The following is a 17902-nucleotide window of genomic DNA, read 5'->3' as shown; positions in this document are numbered from 1 at the left end:
TGTTTCTTTTTTCTTCTGAAGTTGGTTAGAAATTATTTATATTTTGGGATGTTTTGTGTATCTGGGATGAGTTTGTGCAAATCCAATTAATGCTTCATTGTGAAATCAACTCAACGTTAGATGAAAATCATGAAATGCGGCACCCTCGGACGTTCTTTTTGTTTCATTCATCACGTGATTTGTGAAATATGGAGAAAGACATGTGCACTCGGTCACAAAGCAAATCCTCATACAAGTACAATTATTTGTCATTTTAATAGGAAAAATGAAGATTGTTAAAAGGATTAAAGCAACTTAACTCAGCCTTGGTCATATCATTTTACAAAGTTAGATTGCGTCTCGTGAATTTGAATGCAATTTCGCTCTATGTATATGCACAAGTCCCGCTCCTTATGACCTGGTGAGAGTGTGACCAGTTACCACTCCTTATGACATTGTGACCATGAAGCTACCGCGATCAAGCTGATCTCTTGAAGTTTTTATCCTCAACCTACACAAAGCTCATCGATAATTTCGTTGTTCCAACTTCCGAGGTCATATGTGTAATTAAAAGTTGAAGAAACAAGACCAGTGTGATCGCCTGGGCCCCACTGGAATTCATTGGACGAAGGCAGCCCTCACACTCTCTGTCTCTATCTGTCTCTCTCCTCTCTGTCTCTCTAAGTGGCAATGCTTTTTACGACGCCTGTCTTGTGGCAGACAGCCTCAGAGGCTCAGACGCAGACCCAGTCCTTTCCTTAATCGTGCCCTGCTCCCTCCAATACTACCCCGACACGTGTCCTTCCTCCCTTCACCGGGCGCCGCCACACCCTCCGTACGAGGATGTACAGACCGACGCGTGTTCTACTGGTTTTCATTACGCGCGCCAGCCCAAAAGTGCCTGGATTGTGAAAAGACGACCATGCCCTCTTCCATTTTTCCATTGTTCTTTGTTTTGTGATTGCAATGTGGTCTTTAATATTTGAAAATTGCAAAAAATAACTCTTAAAGTTACAAATTTTTGCAGAGCGATCGATGGCCTATGTTTTGACCTTTGAGTGTTGACGCTTGATGAGTCACGTTGGCCACTATTCATTTGATATCGTATTTACTATTTGGATTGTTAAGGTTTTTTATTTATTTATTATTGAAATCATTTCGTATTTGATTTCCATATGACATATGTTAATGCACGTATCATCGGACTAGATGAAGTCACGCTTATGTAAGAAAAAGAATGAGAGAACGAAATTGCTATGTCTAAAAAATAAAGGTTCATTTGGAAGTTAGATTGATAAAACAACCAATGGTGTCAAGATTGATAATTTTTAGGCTTCGTTTTGTCAATTCCTGAATCCTTACTAAAAGGTACAAAGTCTTATTATCCAAGTGTTAAATTGGTCAGTTTCATCAATCTTTGGATAAAGATAAATTCTTTAGTCCAGATGTCTGTATAAGATGGTATGTAATAAGAGTAAACCCAAATTATAAAGATTTAGGATGATCTCTATTTGCAGAGGAACATACGAGACTGCACAACGAAGTGGTATGATCGTTAGCAACCAAGAACTTTTCGTGTGTAAAAGAAGAATATCATCATAATTTTTTTTTATTGAGGGGCGATTTGGACATTTCATCCAAACATTTTTACCAAAATTGCATGTCATCGTCACCCCATTTCTTTGCGTTACCAGGCGCTGTCATAATCAGTATTTAAAATGGGCGTCTCGTACCCCTTGCAGAACGTACATTTTTCATCACCACCTTCTCTCTCTCTCTCTCTCTCTCTCTCTCTCTCTCTCTCTCTCTCCTCTGCAATTTTCTGGGATCAACAAATCAAATGGGAAAGAGTAAAGCTCACATTTTTGCTGGGATTTCAACCTTCATACTCGTTCTAATGGTGGCTTCAATACCATTTGTCCATCCTTCTCGTAAGCCTCTCTCTCTCTCTCTCTCTCTCCTCTCCTCTCCTCTCCCTCCTTCTCTCTCTCTCTCTCTCTCTCTCTCTCTCTCTCTCTCTCTAACATCTTTTTTTCAGGTCTCCAAGGAAGAACACCAACTATGGCAGGGAAAACAGGCTCAAAGGTAACAAATTTCAAAGTTAAAGTCTTTCGATAATTTCTTTAGAAAAACCCTCCTTTCCCCCCATATGTTCTTGTACACTTCTACAAACCGCATTTTCTCTCTCTAAACTCACACTTTTATTTTCCAAAAAGTGTTATTTTTCCCTTGTTTATATTTATTTTTAATGTTTGTGAAAAGGGGATGCATATCTACGAGGCTGAGAGATTTGGGAAGGGAAGAGAAGACAGAGTTTTCAAAGCTGTGGAGGACATGGCGAGGCAAGTTCCAGGTGGGCCGGACCCTCTCCACCATAACAGCAACCCCCTTGGTCCTTAAATCTCACACACCTCTCTCTCTCTTGTTTTCTGAGAAAATGTAAGGATTTAAAATGTTGGGTTTCTTTTCTTCTCTAATTTTCTTATACTTTAAGCTAATATATCAGAGGATTAGGGTTTTGTTTCTTCCTTTTGTGGGTTCCCCTTTTTATTTATTTAAATTTAATAAGGTTTATGACTTATGAATGCTGGTTGGAAACATGGAAAAAAAAAGAGCAGAAAATTAGAAGGAATGTTTTTTTGCTAGTGTCACATTTATGGTGATTTTTCTGACTTCTGGATACAAAAACAAATTCAGTTGAGGATGATGATGATGAATTTGATGATGTGGGAAGGTGGGATTTTATGTAACAATAGCTTAGCTCTTGTTTTGAGCCCAATTATAAGGAAGGGGGCCAAAATCTTGGGCTGCGCATGGCTTGGGCTTGCTTGAGTTTACGTTTCGATGTTATAATTTCTTCTCGGGAAATGATTTTTGCACATTTTTTGAGTTTTTTTTTTCCGGCATATTTCATATTTGATTTTCAGTTTATTCAAGATAAAGGTTAGAAATAATCTGTGTGTGCGGGGAGAGAAAATGAGTGCGAATATTACTTCTATTATCTTTTCTTTCATAAAGTGATATACTAAGTTACTTTAATCTACAAGAAGGTGATTCAAACTCGAGCATGAGGGGACTAACACACTATTATACATACCTGTCTTAAAATACATCTGCTTTTACATTATAAACTTTAATGTTTGAATGAAAGAATCCCCCTTTTTGGGTTAACACTATTCTTCATCACCACTAGTATATGCCCACACACAAAGCGTGTGAAATTTTTTATTTTTTATTTTTTAAATTGGAGAGAGGAAGAGAGTGAGAGAGAACGTGAGAGTGGGAGAGAGGGAGAGGTTTATTTTTACTTTTTATTTATTTTATTTTTTAATTTAAAAAAAATTAAAAATGTTAAAATCACTTGTAGGTGAGGCTTTAACAAAAAAAAAGCAAATTTTTGTTTTGTAAAATTACAAAAAAAATTAAAAATGTTAAAATCACCTGTAGGTGAGGCTTTAACAAAAAAAAACAAATTTTTGTTTTGTAAAATTACTTTATTGTCCTTAACCATTTTGTTGTGATAGAAGACTAAATAGTATTTTCACTATCTTTTGGTTGACAAAAAGAGTTCTATTAATATGTAGTTTAGCTAAAAGAAAAATTAACAAAAAAAAAGGTTCAAATATCTTTAAATTTAGGTTTTAGATCGTTGATTACAAGTGTTTAATACGAATTATAATAGATTCTGCATGGAAAAATATATTTTGGAGAACATGAATATGATAGTTTATTATTATAGTAAGAGAAATAAAAGAAAAACTACCAAAAATGTACAAGAAGGTTCTAAATTCTTGCAGGTGCTAGAATGACTACTCACATCCAATAGATTTTCTCTGACTTGGGCATAGTTCACAATTTATCTTGGCTCATCTCAAATTGTCTCAGCCACTTCATGATCTCATTCGCTTCGTCTTGATCTTTCGAGAACGGTTCGAACTAATAACATGCTTGTTTAGAGCTCAACTTGTTTTCTGAGCACCCTGGAGTTTGCCTCATTCTGCATGTGTGGACCCCATCTTGTCTTGTGTGCCTGGGTTTGCCTCGCTCTGCATGCGAGGTGTTCGCATCATTTTGCATGCCAAAAGCCCACCATTTTTTTGCGTCCAAGGAGCTTGCGTCGTTTTAGTGTGCACGGAGCCAGCCACGTTTTCTGTGCACTGGGCTTACCTCAATTTGTGCGACGTACCCCGCCTCATTTTTCGTGCGATGTATCCCACCTTGTTTTCTGTGCCAGAAACCCATTCCATTTTCTATGAGGGGAGCCCGCCTTGTTTCACATGCCATGGTTCGCCTCGTTCTGTGTGAGCTAAGTCCGTCTTATTTTGTGTGCGTCAAGGCCTCCTAACACCCATGTGTTTTGACAAAAATGCAAATTTTTTATTTTCGCAAAATATTTTTCTTGAGCATTAAGCTAAACTTTTTAAGGAATTTGGAAGCAATTTTACTATTTATTGAGCAAAAAATATATATTTAGTAGAAGATTTAAGCTGAAAACTAAAAAAATAGGTGGAAAATATAGTAGTGAGGCCCAGAACATTGTCAAGTGGGGTTCTACACTCAAGAATCTCAACTTAATTTTCAAAACTTCACAGTGAGGCCAGGTGAAAATAAATAGATTGAATAGTGATTTATGTATGAATTTACAAAACCGATTGAAAACCATGAACATCCACGTTTTTTGTAAAAAAATGTAAATTTTTTTTATTTTCTTGAAATACTTTCCATCAGCATTAAGGAAACCTATATAATGCATTTCGAAGCGGATTTACGATTTATTGAGCAACAAGAGTATATTTAGTAGATGTGACAACCCATCTCGAATTAAAATATATTTCATCCTTAAATGTGTGGAAATGATGATTATACCCTCAAGTTGTAGTGACGTGGATGTACGTATATAGTTTCAAATTATTTTTCTAGCTGACGAATTAAATTGTACGCGTTGTCACGTGCATGTTGACTTGAGTTAGGGCCGAATCGGGTTCGTAACGAAAATTTTACGAATGAATAAGTGAATTTGGGTTGGTTTCTTGTTAGTTGGACCTAATTGTTTGAGCCCTAAACATTGTGGCCCAACTAGAGCTTAAGATCCTTTTATCTAGGCCTAACCATGACCACACACACATATGCACACGTACATACCTTCACCCTCGCCATTTTCTCTCGATCCTTCATTCGTCCATATGACTGAACCCTTTAACTTTCAAACACCAGTACACATACACAGATCGAGCTTAAGGACAACGTTTTCGAACTCTCCTTCACTTCATGAGCCTAGCCGTACCATTAGTTTGAAGGGAAGACTTGCAGAACTTGAGAAACCCAAGCTCCGGCGAGGGATCCAGTTTCCTCCGACGTGATCGCAAATGATTCTCTTGGTTTTGAGACTTAAAAAGGTGTTCTTCTACCTTCCCTAGCAACTTGGAACAAGTTTTGAATGGTTTGGACGTCGAAACACATAGGTTTAGGAAGTTCCAGTTTAACCGGAATTTTCCCAGAGATTTTCCAACCATTTTTCGTTGGTTTTGGGACTTCAAATAGGTAAGAAATTGTTCTCCTCTTTGAGAGCTTCAAATCTATATAAAATTTGTGGAATTTGGTTGAAAAACGAAGAAGATATTGAAGTTTTATGATTTTCCAGTTTCCAGTGACGCAACGATGGCCGGCGTAGGATTCCGGTGAACCATCGGAGAAAAAAGAAGAATATTCCGTCAACTTTGACAGAATATGCTAACAATGTCGGGTAAATATGACGGAATATTCTCTAACGGTGTTAAATATTCCGTCCACGTGCCTACGCTTAGCCAACGCGTGGGATGTTAGGAAATTTTTCTAAAAATATGGGATGTTCGTGGTGTTGAGTAAGCCATGATGGTATATTCAAATACCTCAATTGAGCAACGTATAAGAAATTATTACACGGTTTTGGTTATGTGCTTAAAATTGACGTTAAAATAGTGGTTTCACATATAGGTGAGACGTTTTCGGAGGACTAGCGCAGCCAGGCGAGACTAGGGGTTAAGACCCAGCTACATACTAGTGAGTGGGCTTTTGATTTTCTATATATACGTATATATGCTTTACGTTTTCCTAGAAATAGTTTTAAATGGTTTTTACGTTTTAAAATGCAATGTCATATTTGCTTTATATTTTAGCGTATGATTTAGTATAGCTTTGCATAATATTGCATGCTATTGTGGAGGCCAAGGTAAGTTTAAGTAAGTACACATTGTTGGTATGATTACGTAGTAGTTAGTGATGAAATGTTGTGCGTAGAATTCATTATCCTGCACATCGGTGTTAGTGCTCCGCCCAAGGCCAGGGCTTAGCCTTCACGTGATCATTCACCTCTTACACCGTACACTCACCTTGGATCCAAGGCAGGTGTCAGCCTGTCGTACAAACCACATTAGATGGTTTCGACTTGTAGGTGACTTGCGATATTTTGCACAGCCTTCACGTGATCGTAGCACTTGAGCATATTCATTTACACCTACCCTGTCGTACAAACCACATTACGTGGTTCTTACTCGTGTGCAGGACTTGACTGATAAGTTATAGACTCAGCCGTACATGTCACATTAGGTGACTTCGGATTATATGTCATTTTATATTGGTTCATTTCACTTGGCTTACTTATGCATTGTGGAGATGATTGACATGGCATACATGTGAGTTTTGATATTCTCGAGCATGGTTCTTATATACGTACATAGTACTATTTTCTGGGAAATTATACGGATTTTACGGTGATGGGTTATTACTTTTGTAAAGATAAATTGTTTTTGAAAAGTTTTATTTTGCCCACTCACACTTTCTGTTTTTGCGCCCTTCCAGGTTCTAGATAAAAGTTCTTGTTGGTGGCTCACAAGGACTCCACAGCGGTTCTGACAAACATCCATTAGTGTAGGGTTTCTTTTGTAATATGTATAATTAGTAATTAGACTTCTGGACTGCATTCTGATACCTACACTCTAGTTGTGTGTGTACCTACACTCTAAACACTTTCACTTGCACTGATATGTTAGTCTAGTGTAAATTAGCTAGTTGGTTTTTTTTATCCGTATTTTTCATATCACGTTCACTTCCGCACAGCGCACATGGCTACATCACCCTCACATGACGGCCAGTATGCCTCGATTAGGGTCGGGGTGTGTTGGTAGAATATTTAGATGTTAAAATGTAGAGATATTTAAGTGAAAAATATAGAGATGTTAAAATGTATATTCAATGTATATTTTTTAAAAACACATGTAGGTGAGGCTTAAATAAAAAAATGGCAAAATTTTGTTTTGTTAAATAGTGTTTCACCTACTTTTGGTTGATAATGTGGATTCTAGTAATATGTAGTTTAGATTTAGATAAAAGAAAAACTAACAAAAAGGGTTTAAATATCTTTAAATTTAGGTTTTAAATCATTGATTACAAATGTTTAAGTACGAATTGTAATAGATGTTGCATGGAAAAATATATTTGAATAACATGAATATGATAGTTTGTTGTATTGGTAAGAGAAATAAAAGAAAACATAACAAAAATGTATAAAGTGGTGGATTGGCAGGTGGAGTGGTAGAAAGTCACTGGCACGCTCAACAATTTGCATCATTTTTATAGATTTTTTTTTAAATTTCTCGGATAATTGGAGAATGCGTTAATTGTTAAATCTGACTGTTTGACGAAGCTGTTGATTTAATCTAACTGTTCTGTAAGAAAAAAAGGATTGGACCCATGGACCCGTTCTAATTTAACCCGTTTTAAATGGGTCAGGTTATGTCCGGTTTCAAAAATCAAATTTCTTATAATTGATCCGACCCATCCTGTTACATTTTAAAATGAGTGCAGTTCGATTCCTTCAAATTTGGGCATGGCTCGGCCCATGCCCTCCCTTAGCTGGCACTTGGAGAAATTTTTCAATGCAATAGAAAAATAATCTGATACACCAAGTATCATAATGTAAATATTTCAATTAATTATATTATTACATTTAGTATACCGATCTGTATTTCGACACATCGATCCAAAATAAAACACAACAAAAAAAAAACAAAACAGAAAAGAGAAAAAATGGAAACAAAAAACCGCGCCAACACATCGCATATACACTTTATAGTTTTTATCAATAAAGGAAATAATTTTTGGATCTCTTATCAGTTATTAGTTAGAAAAATATCCGACGCCACCTCCGACCACCATGTCGACACCCCAATTCTGGATTCCGAGTCGACCCACCTTCTTCAATCCATCTTCAAGCAAGGCGGCTACTTCTACGTCAGAATGGAGTTTCGAGTCGCAGCCAGGGACCTCCACGTAGGGGAGGTCGCTAGCGAGATGGCCTGGGAGCAGCTCCACTTTGGTCCCTGGAACTCCGTTCTGCCAGTTTAGCGCGACGCCTACTCCATGGCCTGCCTCCACGTAGCCAAGCTCCATGTCGCCGCCGGTGAGTTCAGCGACGCCCTCCGTGCTCTGGATATGGGTGGCCCGCTCCTGAAGCCCGACTTGCACTTAGGGATGGGCAACGATTATGACGAGCGGGTAACCGCGGTTATTTACCCAAAACCATTTATGTTCATACCCGCATAACCGTTTACCCGTCGGGTAATTACATAAATGGTTATACCCATAACCATAGCCGTTTATAAACGGTTATCCATACTCATAACGGTGTACCCATTTACCCATTTAATCATAACCATTTACCCGTTTATCATTTTTTTACCCATTTAACCTTTTTCGCCCGTCTACATTATTTTTTTTAACAATTTGAAAATTACAAAAGAAAATTTTGTCATAATTTTCATTTTCTGACAATTAATCACCGTTATAAGTACATTTTAGCATACATTTTCATATTTTAATCATTTAAGTCGTCATATAATTCCAATAATTGAAATAATAGTTTACGAACGATATTTTTCTGCTACACCCATAACCATGAAATCAGGATCAAAAAGTAAAAGATTAAGAAACAAACAAATATCATGGCCCGAAACGACAATGCATGGAAGAACATAAAAACCCAAAACACAAAAACGATGACAATTCAATGTGAGTGTCTATATATATATATATATATATATATATATATATATATATATATATATATATATGTTTGGACCCAAATTTACACCATCGGCCCATGTAATCAAGGCCGTTGAGAAAACGTAGTTCTCAACCGTCGGATGGAAAAGTGGAGATAATTTTTATTGTTAAAGGATAATATTATGATTTTTATCATGATATTTATCGTTTAAAAAATTATCTTGATATTTTCTTGTACAAGATGAGGTGCAAATTATATCTTCAAAGTGAGCAGTACAGTTCAATTTAATTTGGGGTTCTTGGGATTTAAACGTGTGGTAGATTAGAGCATTGGAGTATTTTATTGTTATTATCCATTTAAAAGTGGGTGATAAATGGTGGATAAATGTTGTTGAGCACGTAGCTCGGAATCGATCAAGATGGTTTGTTGAGATGCATGCATGATGCATGGATGGGATGAAATTATGAGATAAAATGAATTTAATATTCATTTAAAGGAAGCCTAGGAACGTAGGTCTTTTTGGTGATGTGATGATAAGGTAGGCTAGGTTTTTAATGCTTATTTCTTGGGTTGGTTCCGTAAAGATGGATGGAGGAAAGCAAGTGGTGAAGCCACGTCACCAAAGATCAAATCCTTTAAAGATCAAGGGAATTTGAAATAAGAGTCAGGCCGTGCCAAGCAAGTACATCAGGTTCTATAAATACAGAGGCAGTGCATCATTCAAAAAAAACACACAAAATCAATACAAATTTGCCCTGCGCAAACTCTCACAACTTGAGATCTTTTTCTTTTCCTTTTTCGCTGACACATCTTCCGTTGGCATCAACAGCACTGTGGAAGCAACCGGTGGTATCTTAAGTCGGCATAGATAGCTCTGTCACCGTAGAGTCGGTCGGTCTCGCAGTATCTTCCGTTGGCATCAACAGCACTGCGGCGAGAACGGTCGGTTACCTATCCAAGTCTCGGTCGAGAAGGGTTTTCGAATCCTTGTTGGTCGAGGTCATCTCATTAGCCTTCTCGGCGAGGTGAGGTGTCACAGTTATTACACTCGGCACATTGCAAGCCGAATTCGGTTCGTGAACTTTGTAAGAAATAGCAGCCTTGTCTTCAGGCTCGAGAACCCAAGAGGCCGAGACGTGTTCCTTTCTCGGCCGCAATCGCAAGACGCAGAAGTCAGTAGCGCGACTCAACACAGCATCATGAAATTTACTCCTCGACCGAGCCTCGGCCGATGAGTTGGCACGCCCCGCAATCACCGAAGGACGTAGTTAGCTTAGAATATACTCGGCCTGCGCGCCACGTAGGCTTTGTAGTTTCTAGGGTCAACAATATACAAATGTACAAAGAAGAAGAAAAAAAAAAGAAACGTACCTCTCTGACCTCGGCAATAGGGTCAAAAGAGATAACTAACTTGGCAACAGCCGGAGAAGACTGCTGCTGATCAGAAGCGGAGGCAAGCAACACATAACCGATGTGCCCTAAGGGAAGCAACAAATAATAGTAACTTACAAGTTGTAAGTTCTTTGAGGGTTTTTAATTTTTTTTTTAATTTTACATATATTAAATTAAATGGGTAAATAGATAGCTATTATAACCATGAATATTACCTATAATCGATGAATACGCGTTATAACCGTGGATAATACCCATAACTGTCCATTTAAATTTCATATTATCCATAACCGTCAACTTGGGGTCCCGTAGTCATGGTATTTTGCCCATCCCCTACTTGCACTCCCTCATCTCCGTCGTCGCCGCCAAAGCCAGGGCAACTAGGGTTCGTCAGCAACAGCAGAAATGTCCCAATTCGGACCGCCGATTGGTCCGGCAAGACGTCGTCTCGGAGGAGGTGAGGTTCGTCATTTCGCATCAAATTTCACAGCCTCTTTAACTCTTATTGCTCAAAGTCAGCGTCTTTCTTTGCAATTCAGAGATTAATGATATCCTAATTCCTAAAGTCCTCTGTTTTCAAAAGGGTAACTTTGAAATTACTGACGTTCTTTCAAATTACCATTGATTTTTACTGTGTTTGCATTTTGATTTGCAGTTGCTTGGAGTTTTGCCCAGAAAGTCACCTTCTTGTAAAATGGTTGTGAAGAGATCAGGTCTATCTTTGGAGGGATTTTCGAGCGAGTACTTGTTACCTGGTTGCATTTTGATTTGCAGTTGCTTGGAGTAATAACAGATGGCATGGATCATTGGCCGGCCAGGAGTAAATGAAATGACTTGGATTATCTAACAAAGGTTGCCGGTGATCGCACCGTGCCAGTTGAGGTGATTTTCTTCATAATGTAGTAGTACTAGTTTGTTGAAATTTGATGGTTGATTGAATTACTTACTTCGTTCTTTCGTTGATTTTTTGTTATATAACTGAAAATTGGTAAAGTTTTGAATGCACTGCAGGTCGGGAAAAATTATTTGTACCCGGAGTGGAAGCAAGAGCTTATTACGTTTTCCCAGTTTCTTGAGAGGTTCAGGCTAATGGCTCTGCTTCTACTGCCCCAACGTATCTTGCTCAGCATCCATTGTTTGATCAGGTGTGTTATTTTACACCATTACCATGTTTTTAAGGGCGATATGCCTACTTGTTGGGCTCGACTTTGCCAATTTTCCACCTTCGTATATCTGATATCCCATTACTGATATGCAGATAAACGAGTTACGTGAGGACATATGTATTCCTGACTATTGTTTTGCCGGTGGTGGCGAACTGGACATTTTCTGATCATGTTATGTGCGATTGATTTGTACTTGTATCAAATATATGTGATTAATTGTTAACTGAAACTGAACATTAACTGCAGAGAAGGAAATCAAAGTTAACAAGACAAATTATAAAGCCAAGAAAAAAAAATCATAAACGGAAACACTCTTAAGAACCGCGACCTTTGAATTCTTTACTTTCTAAGCGCTAGTTTTTCTCTCCTCTTTAGTAACGTTTCATTTGGTTTTGAGTCCACTGTTTTCTTCGACCCTGTATGACATTGCAGCGGCTGTTAGAAAGTCTTCCAAAGCTTTAGTAGAACAACCTTTGTATCCCTCCTCATCCTTCATGGCATCCCTAATAATCTCCTTTGCCTCGCTAGCTTTCCTTCTCATTTGCTTCCCTTTCTCTGTCTCATTCATCACCAACTCCAACTTCGCCACTATATTTTCCTTCTGAACCTCACAACTCTTCCCCCTCGCTACTTCCACGCAAACTCCGACTTGCTCCACCAGATACTTGACGTTGAAAAACTGTTCTGAAGCCATAGGCCACCCGAGTAAAGGCACCCCATGAACAAGGGACTCGATCACCGAGTTCCATCCACAATGGCTCAAAAAAGCAGAGGTTGCTTTGTGAGACAGTATTTCCACCTGAGGTGCCCATTTTTCGACAATTAGCCCTTTGTTTCGAGCTTTAATCCTCTGCACGAACCCTTCCGGAAACCACTCCTTCTCCTTGAACTCTGAATCAACATCATATTCCAATGGTGGCCTAACAACCCAAATGAAGTTTTTACCACTTGACTCCAATGCCATTGCCAATTGCATCATCTGAGACTTTGAAACTGTGTTTTGAGAACCAAATGAAATGTACAAAACTGACCTGGGTGGCTTTGAATCAAGCCAGTTTTTGCATGCTTCTGGTGTGAGTCCGGATTCTTTTCCTGCCCTTTTAGTCCCATTTCCGGATGATAGAAGAAGCGGTCCAACTGCCCAAACTGGCAATTTAAAGATCTTCCGGAGGTACATCAGCCCGGTTTTGTCTAGCTCCTCCACCGTGTTGATTACCATTCCGTCAGTTTTCATGCACTCATTGAATGATTTATGCACAAACACTGAAAAGGGGTCGGTGCCATTGCTCAGTTTAAGACTTTCTGAGAGCTGGGATATATGAAATTTCTTAGCTTCTGGAAAATCAGGCAGTGTGAATTCATATTCTCCGGATTTTGCTTTCAGATGAGGTAAATGCAAGCACAACGAGTAATAGCACGCCATGCCGAACCCTCCAACTGTGGAGAACACAGCATGGGACATGCCAAACTCATGAGCTATCTCAATCGTCCACCCAAAGAAGATGTCAGTGATCATGCAAACCGGTCGGCGCAGTCCATTTCTTTCATGGACAAGACCGTGCATTAGGTTTCTGAAAGAAGGCTTGAGTGACAAGGAAGCTTGAAAGAGTTTGAGGATGAGATGGTAGGATAGGGAATTGGTGTTTTCAGCGTCGCTGGGAAGACCGTGGTCGGAGCTCTTGAAAGGGATTTCGAGGAGGCGAATGGTGGTGTTCGGAGGGAGGGAGGAGCTGAGCTTCTTGATATTGAGTGGGGTGTTGATTAGGGTTATGGTGCAACCTTTTTTCTGCTCTAGTTGTTGGGCCAAGGCAAGGAATGGAATTATGTGGCCTTGTGCCATGAATGGGAACATAACTATGTGTTCCTTGATTTCTGCCATTGCTATTGAAAATTGAATGAAAAATATAGATGGATATTGTGTTGCTTACTATTCCTTACCAGAACCTGTGATATATATATATATGTGTATGTGTGTGTGAAGAGAATGGAAATTATTAAAGGGTTCCTTTGGGATTAATTGGCATGCATGCACCATCCTGGATTGGGAGCCACTCTAGATTTTTATGCATGTTGCCTGTAGACCGAGAGATTCGGACCACTTAGACCACACAATTTTAATCATACAACTCCTATTAGCCCATTTCACTTGCCCACTTTACAAAAATCCAAAAACTTGAACGGCCCAAATCTCTTTCTCTCTTTTTGAATGATCCGAATCTTTAGATCCATGGTTTTCAAACATAGAAATCCAGAGGGGATCTCATTCCCTCTATTCTAGCAACTTGAGACCTGCCAACCCTACCGGCAACAGTTGATGTATCTTAGCAGCAAAGATTAAAGAGAATGAGAGAGATGGTGGGGAGCTAGGGTGGCTTTGTGGGTTAGCCCAGCCGAACTTCTCTCCACTTGTTCGAACCTTATATGCTTAATTCTTCTTATCTTTGCTTTTTTATTTCTTTCTTGATGCACCTAACTTTTTGCTTAACATGCCTTAATGGTCAGGGACATGATCAGAAATGCCTTAAAAGATGAGGGGGGGATTCTGTCCAAGCCATGGAAATTACTGAATGCTGAAGAGCTAAGGAGCAAGACAACAAATTAATTAACCCTGCGTTCGGTACTGTTTACTTTCCTTCACTTTTAGTTTATTGTGTTTGTGCAAACCTAGTTACATAAAGCCTTTCGGCAGATCCAACCGAATCTGATTCCAAAGTTCGGCAGAAGTCAACGAAGGTTAGTTAAAGATTCGGCAAACTATTACTCAAGTCTCGAGATCTTCTCTTTCTCTCCAAACGTTACATAATCGATCCAAGACAATAGATTCATACTAACCCAATCTCCCCCGTCCTTGAACCGATAACCATCTTTCGGCTAACCTAGCCTCCTCCATCCCTCGGGATCAACAAGGGGTGGTGTCACGTCCCGATCCTAATATACATCGAGGATTGACGCGTGACAAGGGAAAATAACGTTCGATGAATACGGTATAAGTTACGGAATGAAATACTTTAACTGATAAACCAAAATAATATGAAGGTGGCTAAGTTCTCCACAAGGTATTTACAAATATGCACATTCCAAAAAGAAGCACAACCCTCGCTAGACTAAGAACAAGTTCGAGGTGTTCAAAAGAAAGTCCCAAAAGATAAAGTACAAGAGTGGATCAAGGGTAACCTAACGCTTCAAGTCTCTGATAACTGCACTGCTACCCCCATCTACAAACTTCTCGAAGTCTACTCAAACATGTCGCCTGTATGATCAGTGCCTACACCATCGGAATGGTGCATCGGTAAACAACAACCCGGATAAGCTGTGGGGCTCGTGTGAGTGGCAATAATACAAAGTATGTGATACTAATAATAAACCCAGCCATTAATCACAATTTATAAACCTTGAATATAAATCATTCATAAGGAATCAATACCAAACCTTTGAAAACTCTGAAGAAGTCACTCAAACAGCCAACGGTTCGTCTGAAACAAATCACAACATCTCACAACTATAATCTCATACAACACAATGAAAAGTAGGACTAGAGCGACACAGTTCGGCCGAAGCCTACATCTTTGAAGCTATCTCAATCCAAATTTAATGAAACCCAAGGTAAATACGATCTAGGACCATCACTTAATGGAATCACGGAGTATAAGGGATTTCGGACCATCTCTCAATGGAATCCGAGTGGATACTATCCCGGACCATCACTCAACAGAATCGTGGAGTACAAGGCATAACAACCATTAAATGAAACCAAACTGGATACGATTCCGGACCATCAATCAACGGAATCACGGAGTAGGGGGATTTCAGACCATCACTCAACGAAATCCAAGTGGATACGATTCCGAACCATCACTCAATGTACAACGGCTCAAGGAAATGAGACAAGCACAAGTTACTTAATTTACCAAAGCTCAACCAAGGGAAATAAGGCACACACTAAATTTAGAACGAATAACGAAGCGGGAAATGAAACAATATCGAAGCAACAAATCCTCATCCCAATGGTTTAACGATCCACCACTAGCCCTCATATTTCATCACAACATGCCAATCAAACAAATCAAACCATATTTCAATATATACACGTCAAATCTCATTTCATAAACTTAAATCAATGGCTAAGCATTAAGAATAACAATTCAATGGAAAACATATTTATAAAACCAAGCCATATCCACACAAGATAACAATTACGAAAACAGGGAAATCACCAATATCACATAAATTAAAATCATTCACCTGGAGTCCGCGTTAATGCACCCTAGCACAAGAGTCAAGGCATCACGCTCTCTCACCGCCTAAACAAAGTACAAGTCCACATTTAGATTTCCTTCGATAATTCACACACCCAACAACTCTCATATGTCTCCCACAATAACATTTAATGAGAAATCGAACCGTCGTTCTAAGGTAGGGTCCATGATCTTACTTCACTTGCTCCGTAAGATCCAATCACTAGATTTTTTATTTGTAATTTAGAACATACCTAATACTTCACCTTCTATCGAAGCTACTCAAATATCTAAACCCAAAAGGGATAACTCTGGGGGGAAAAAAGCACCTCATACTAAACCGTATGCATGACTCATAAGCAAGCCAAAGTATATAATACCGAGCTTCCTATTCTTATTTCTCTCCCGGAAACCCAAAATAAAACAGACCCGCAAATTAGTACAGGGATTTCTTTTACAAATCTCAAAAGAAAACACTGAAAAAATTAATGTTGACTACTCAACAAGGTTGCCGGTGTGCACAAAAGAACTCGGAATACTCCATTTGCTACTCAAACAAAGATTTTGCTTGGTTCTTCCTACTATAGATTCAACAAGCAGCACCAATTCTTATGACTATCACAAATAACTCTACACACACCGCTGTTGTAACTGAACTAGGGCAAGCAGCTAAGTACGCGACGAGGTTTCAATTTCACTACCACTGACACAAATTTGAACGCCATAGTTTCTTAACTAAACGTCGTGAATACTGCCACATTTTTGCCACCCTGATATAACATGCTAATCTTTCTCACAAAGCTAAGCTTATTCTTCAAAGATTTCTCCTTTCTTTGTTCTCTCTTGCCCTAGTCAATAAATCTCTAGTCTTGCTGAAACTACCGATGAAGACACAACGAAATCCCGCAACTTTTCAGGATAACCCAAAAGTAAATCCTTAAATAATATCTACAATAGCATACTACAATTTGGTGACGATCCAATGGTTGGATCATCGATTGCTAGAATATTCAAGTGACGGACCTTATTGAAAATATACTCAACTATCAACATTTCATAAATCGGATGTCACACACTAGAAAATTCGACCTTTTCCAAAAATTCTCAAATTTTACAAGAAAGAAGATCTCAACAAGTAGAGTAAACTTTATACCTGTGGGCAAGTCCAATTTGGCCGGGAAGACCCCAAATTGGCTCGCACCCGTCGGAAACCCTAAGGTAGGTGTTCTTCAATTCGAATTCCTCGGTGTTCCAATGCTCCTACAACTGGTTGGGTCTTGATCCAGGGTCCAAAGGAAGTTGATTAAGAGTGAGGGTGGGTGGTAGAACTTGTCGGAATGATGGAATCGCCGTGAAAAGCCTTCGTTCACCCGCACAGTTTACATGGTTTTTGGGCTTTAAATTCCTTCGAAATTGTAGGGATATGGTAGATGGGAGGTAATGAAAGATGTGACAGGTGTGGGATGGTTGAAGATCACCTGAAATGGCCGGAATTTAAACCGGCTGAAGGTGTGGTTGGGGTGTACGGTCAACCGAAATGGAATGGAAAAAAAATCCTCTTTTCTTTTCCTCCCTTTTGATTGATTGTTGTCTAATCTTTTCCACACTCTAATTGGTCCCTTTCCACTTCTAATTAATCAGTCCCTTAACCCAAATATGTGTTTGGGCCTTTTACCCACAAGTGGAAGTTAAATAATTCCTACTATCTATAGTTTCACAACTTCAAACGTCCATAACTATACTATTATAATTCGGACTCTCAAACGACTTTCGCCTATGCATTCATGGGGTCGAGATCTATTTAAAAACACTAGTTATAACTTCGAAAGGTCGACGAATGTTAAAGATTGATTACGAAACTTCAAACTCAATAACCAATCAATTAACATTCCAAAAATTAACGGAATTGAAATTAACTGATAAAGATAACATAATTGCGAAATAAGGAATTTAAATTACGTGATAAGTAACGAATAGTGAAATTCCGGGGATGGGATTTCACAGGTGGTACAAGAATATTCACCTATTGTCCATTGATTACGCCTTTCAACATGATCTTAAGCCTTGACTCATCCTCTGTAGACAAACCT

General features: G+C 38.8%; 1 protein-coding gene and 1 pseudogene across 5 annotated transcripts; one reads left to right on the top strand and one right to left on the bottom strand.

Annotated features, from left to right (window-relative positions):
- Window positions 1-10635: 10635 nt before the first annotated feature.
- On the top strand, window positions 10636-11806 carry LOC126589195 (lysine-specific demethylase JMJ30-like; annotated as a pseudogene).
- On the bottom strand, window positions 11764-17441 carry LOC126590522 (UDP-glycosyltransferase 92A1-like). 5 transcript variants are annotated; one of them, XM_050255967.1, is made up of 5 exons: window positions 16966-17441; window positions 15820-15878; window positions 15007-15050; window positions 12609-14842; window positions 11764-12497 (listed from the first exon to the last, which is right to left on the bottom strand). In XM_050255967.1, exons 4-5 carry the CDS (start codon window positions 13454-13456, stop codon window positions 11960-11962), a joined length of 1386 nt encoding a protein of 461 aa, XP_050111924.1. In that variant the 5' UTR covers window positions 13457-14842; window positions 15007-15050; window positions 15820-15878; window positions 16966-17441; the 3' UTR covers window positions 11764-11959. The 5 variants fall into 5 exon arrangements, with proteins under 5 accessions (XP_050111924.1, XP_050111919.1, XP_050111920.1 ...); XM_050255962.1 differs by having other exon boundaries at window positions 11764-14842; window positions 16966-17440; XM_050255963.1 differs by lacking the exon at window positions 15007-15050 and having other exon boundaries at window positions 11764-14842; window positions 16966-17440.
- Window positions 17442-17902: the final 461 nt, after the last annotated feature.

This window comes from Malus sylvestris, chromosome 11, assembly GCF_916048215.2.
Source record: "Malus sylvestris chromosome 11, drMalSylv7.2, whole genome shotgun sequence".
NCBI classification, from domain to species: Eukaryota; Viridiplantae; Streptophyta; class Magnoliopsida; order Rosales; family Rosaceae; genus Malus; species Malus sylvestris.
This window is presented reverse-complemented; position numbering and strand designations above follow the sequence as displayed.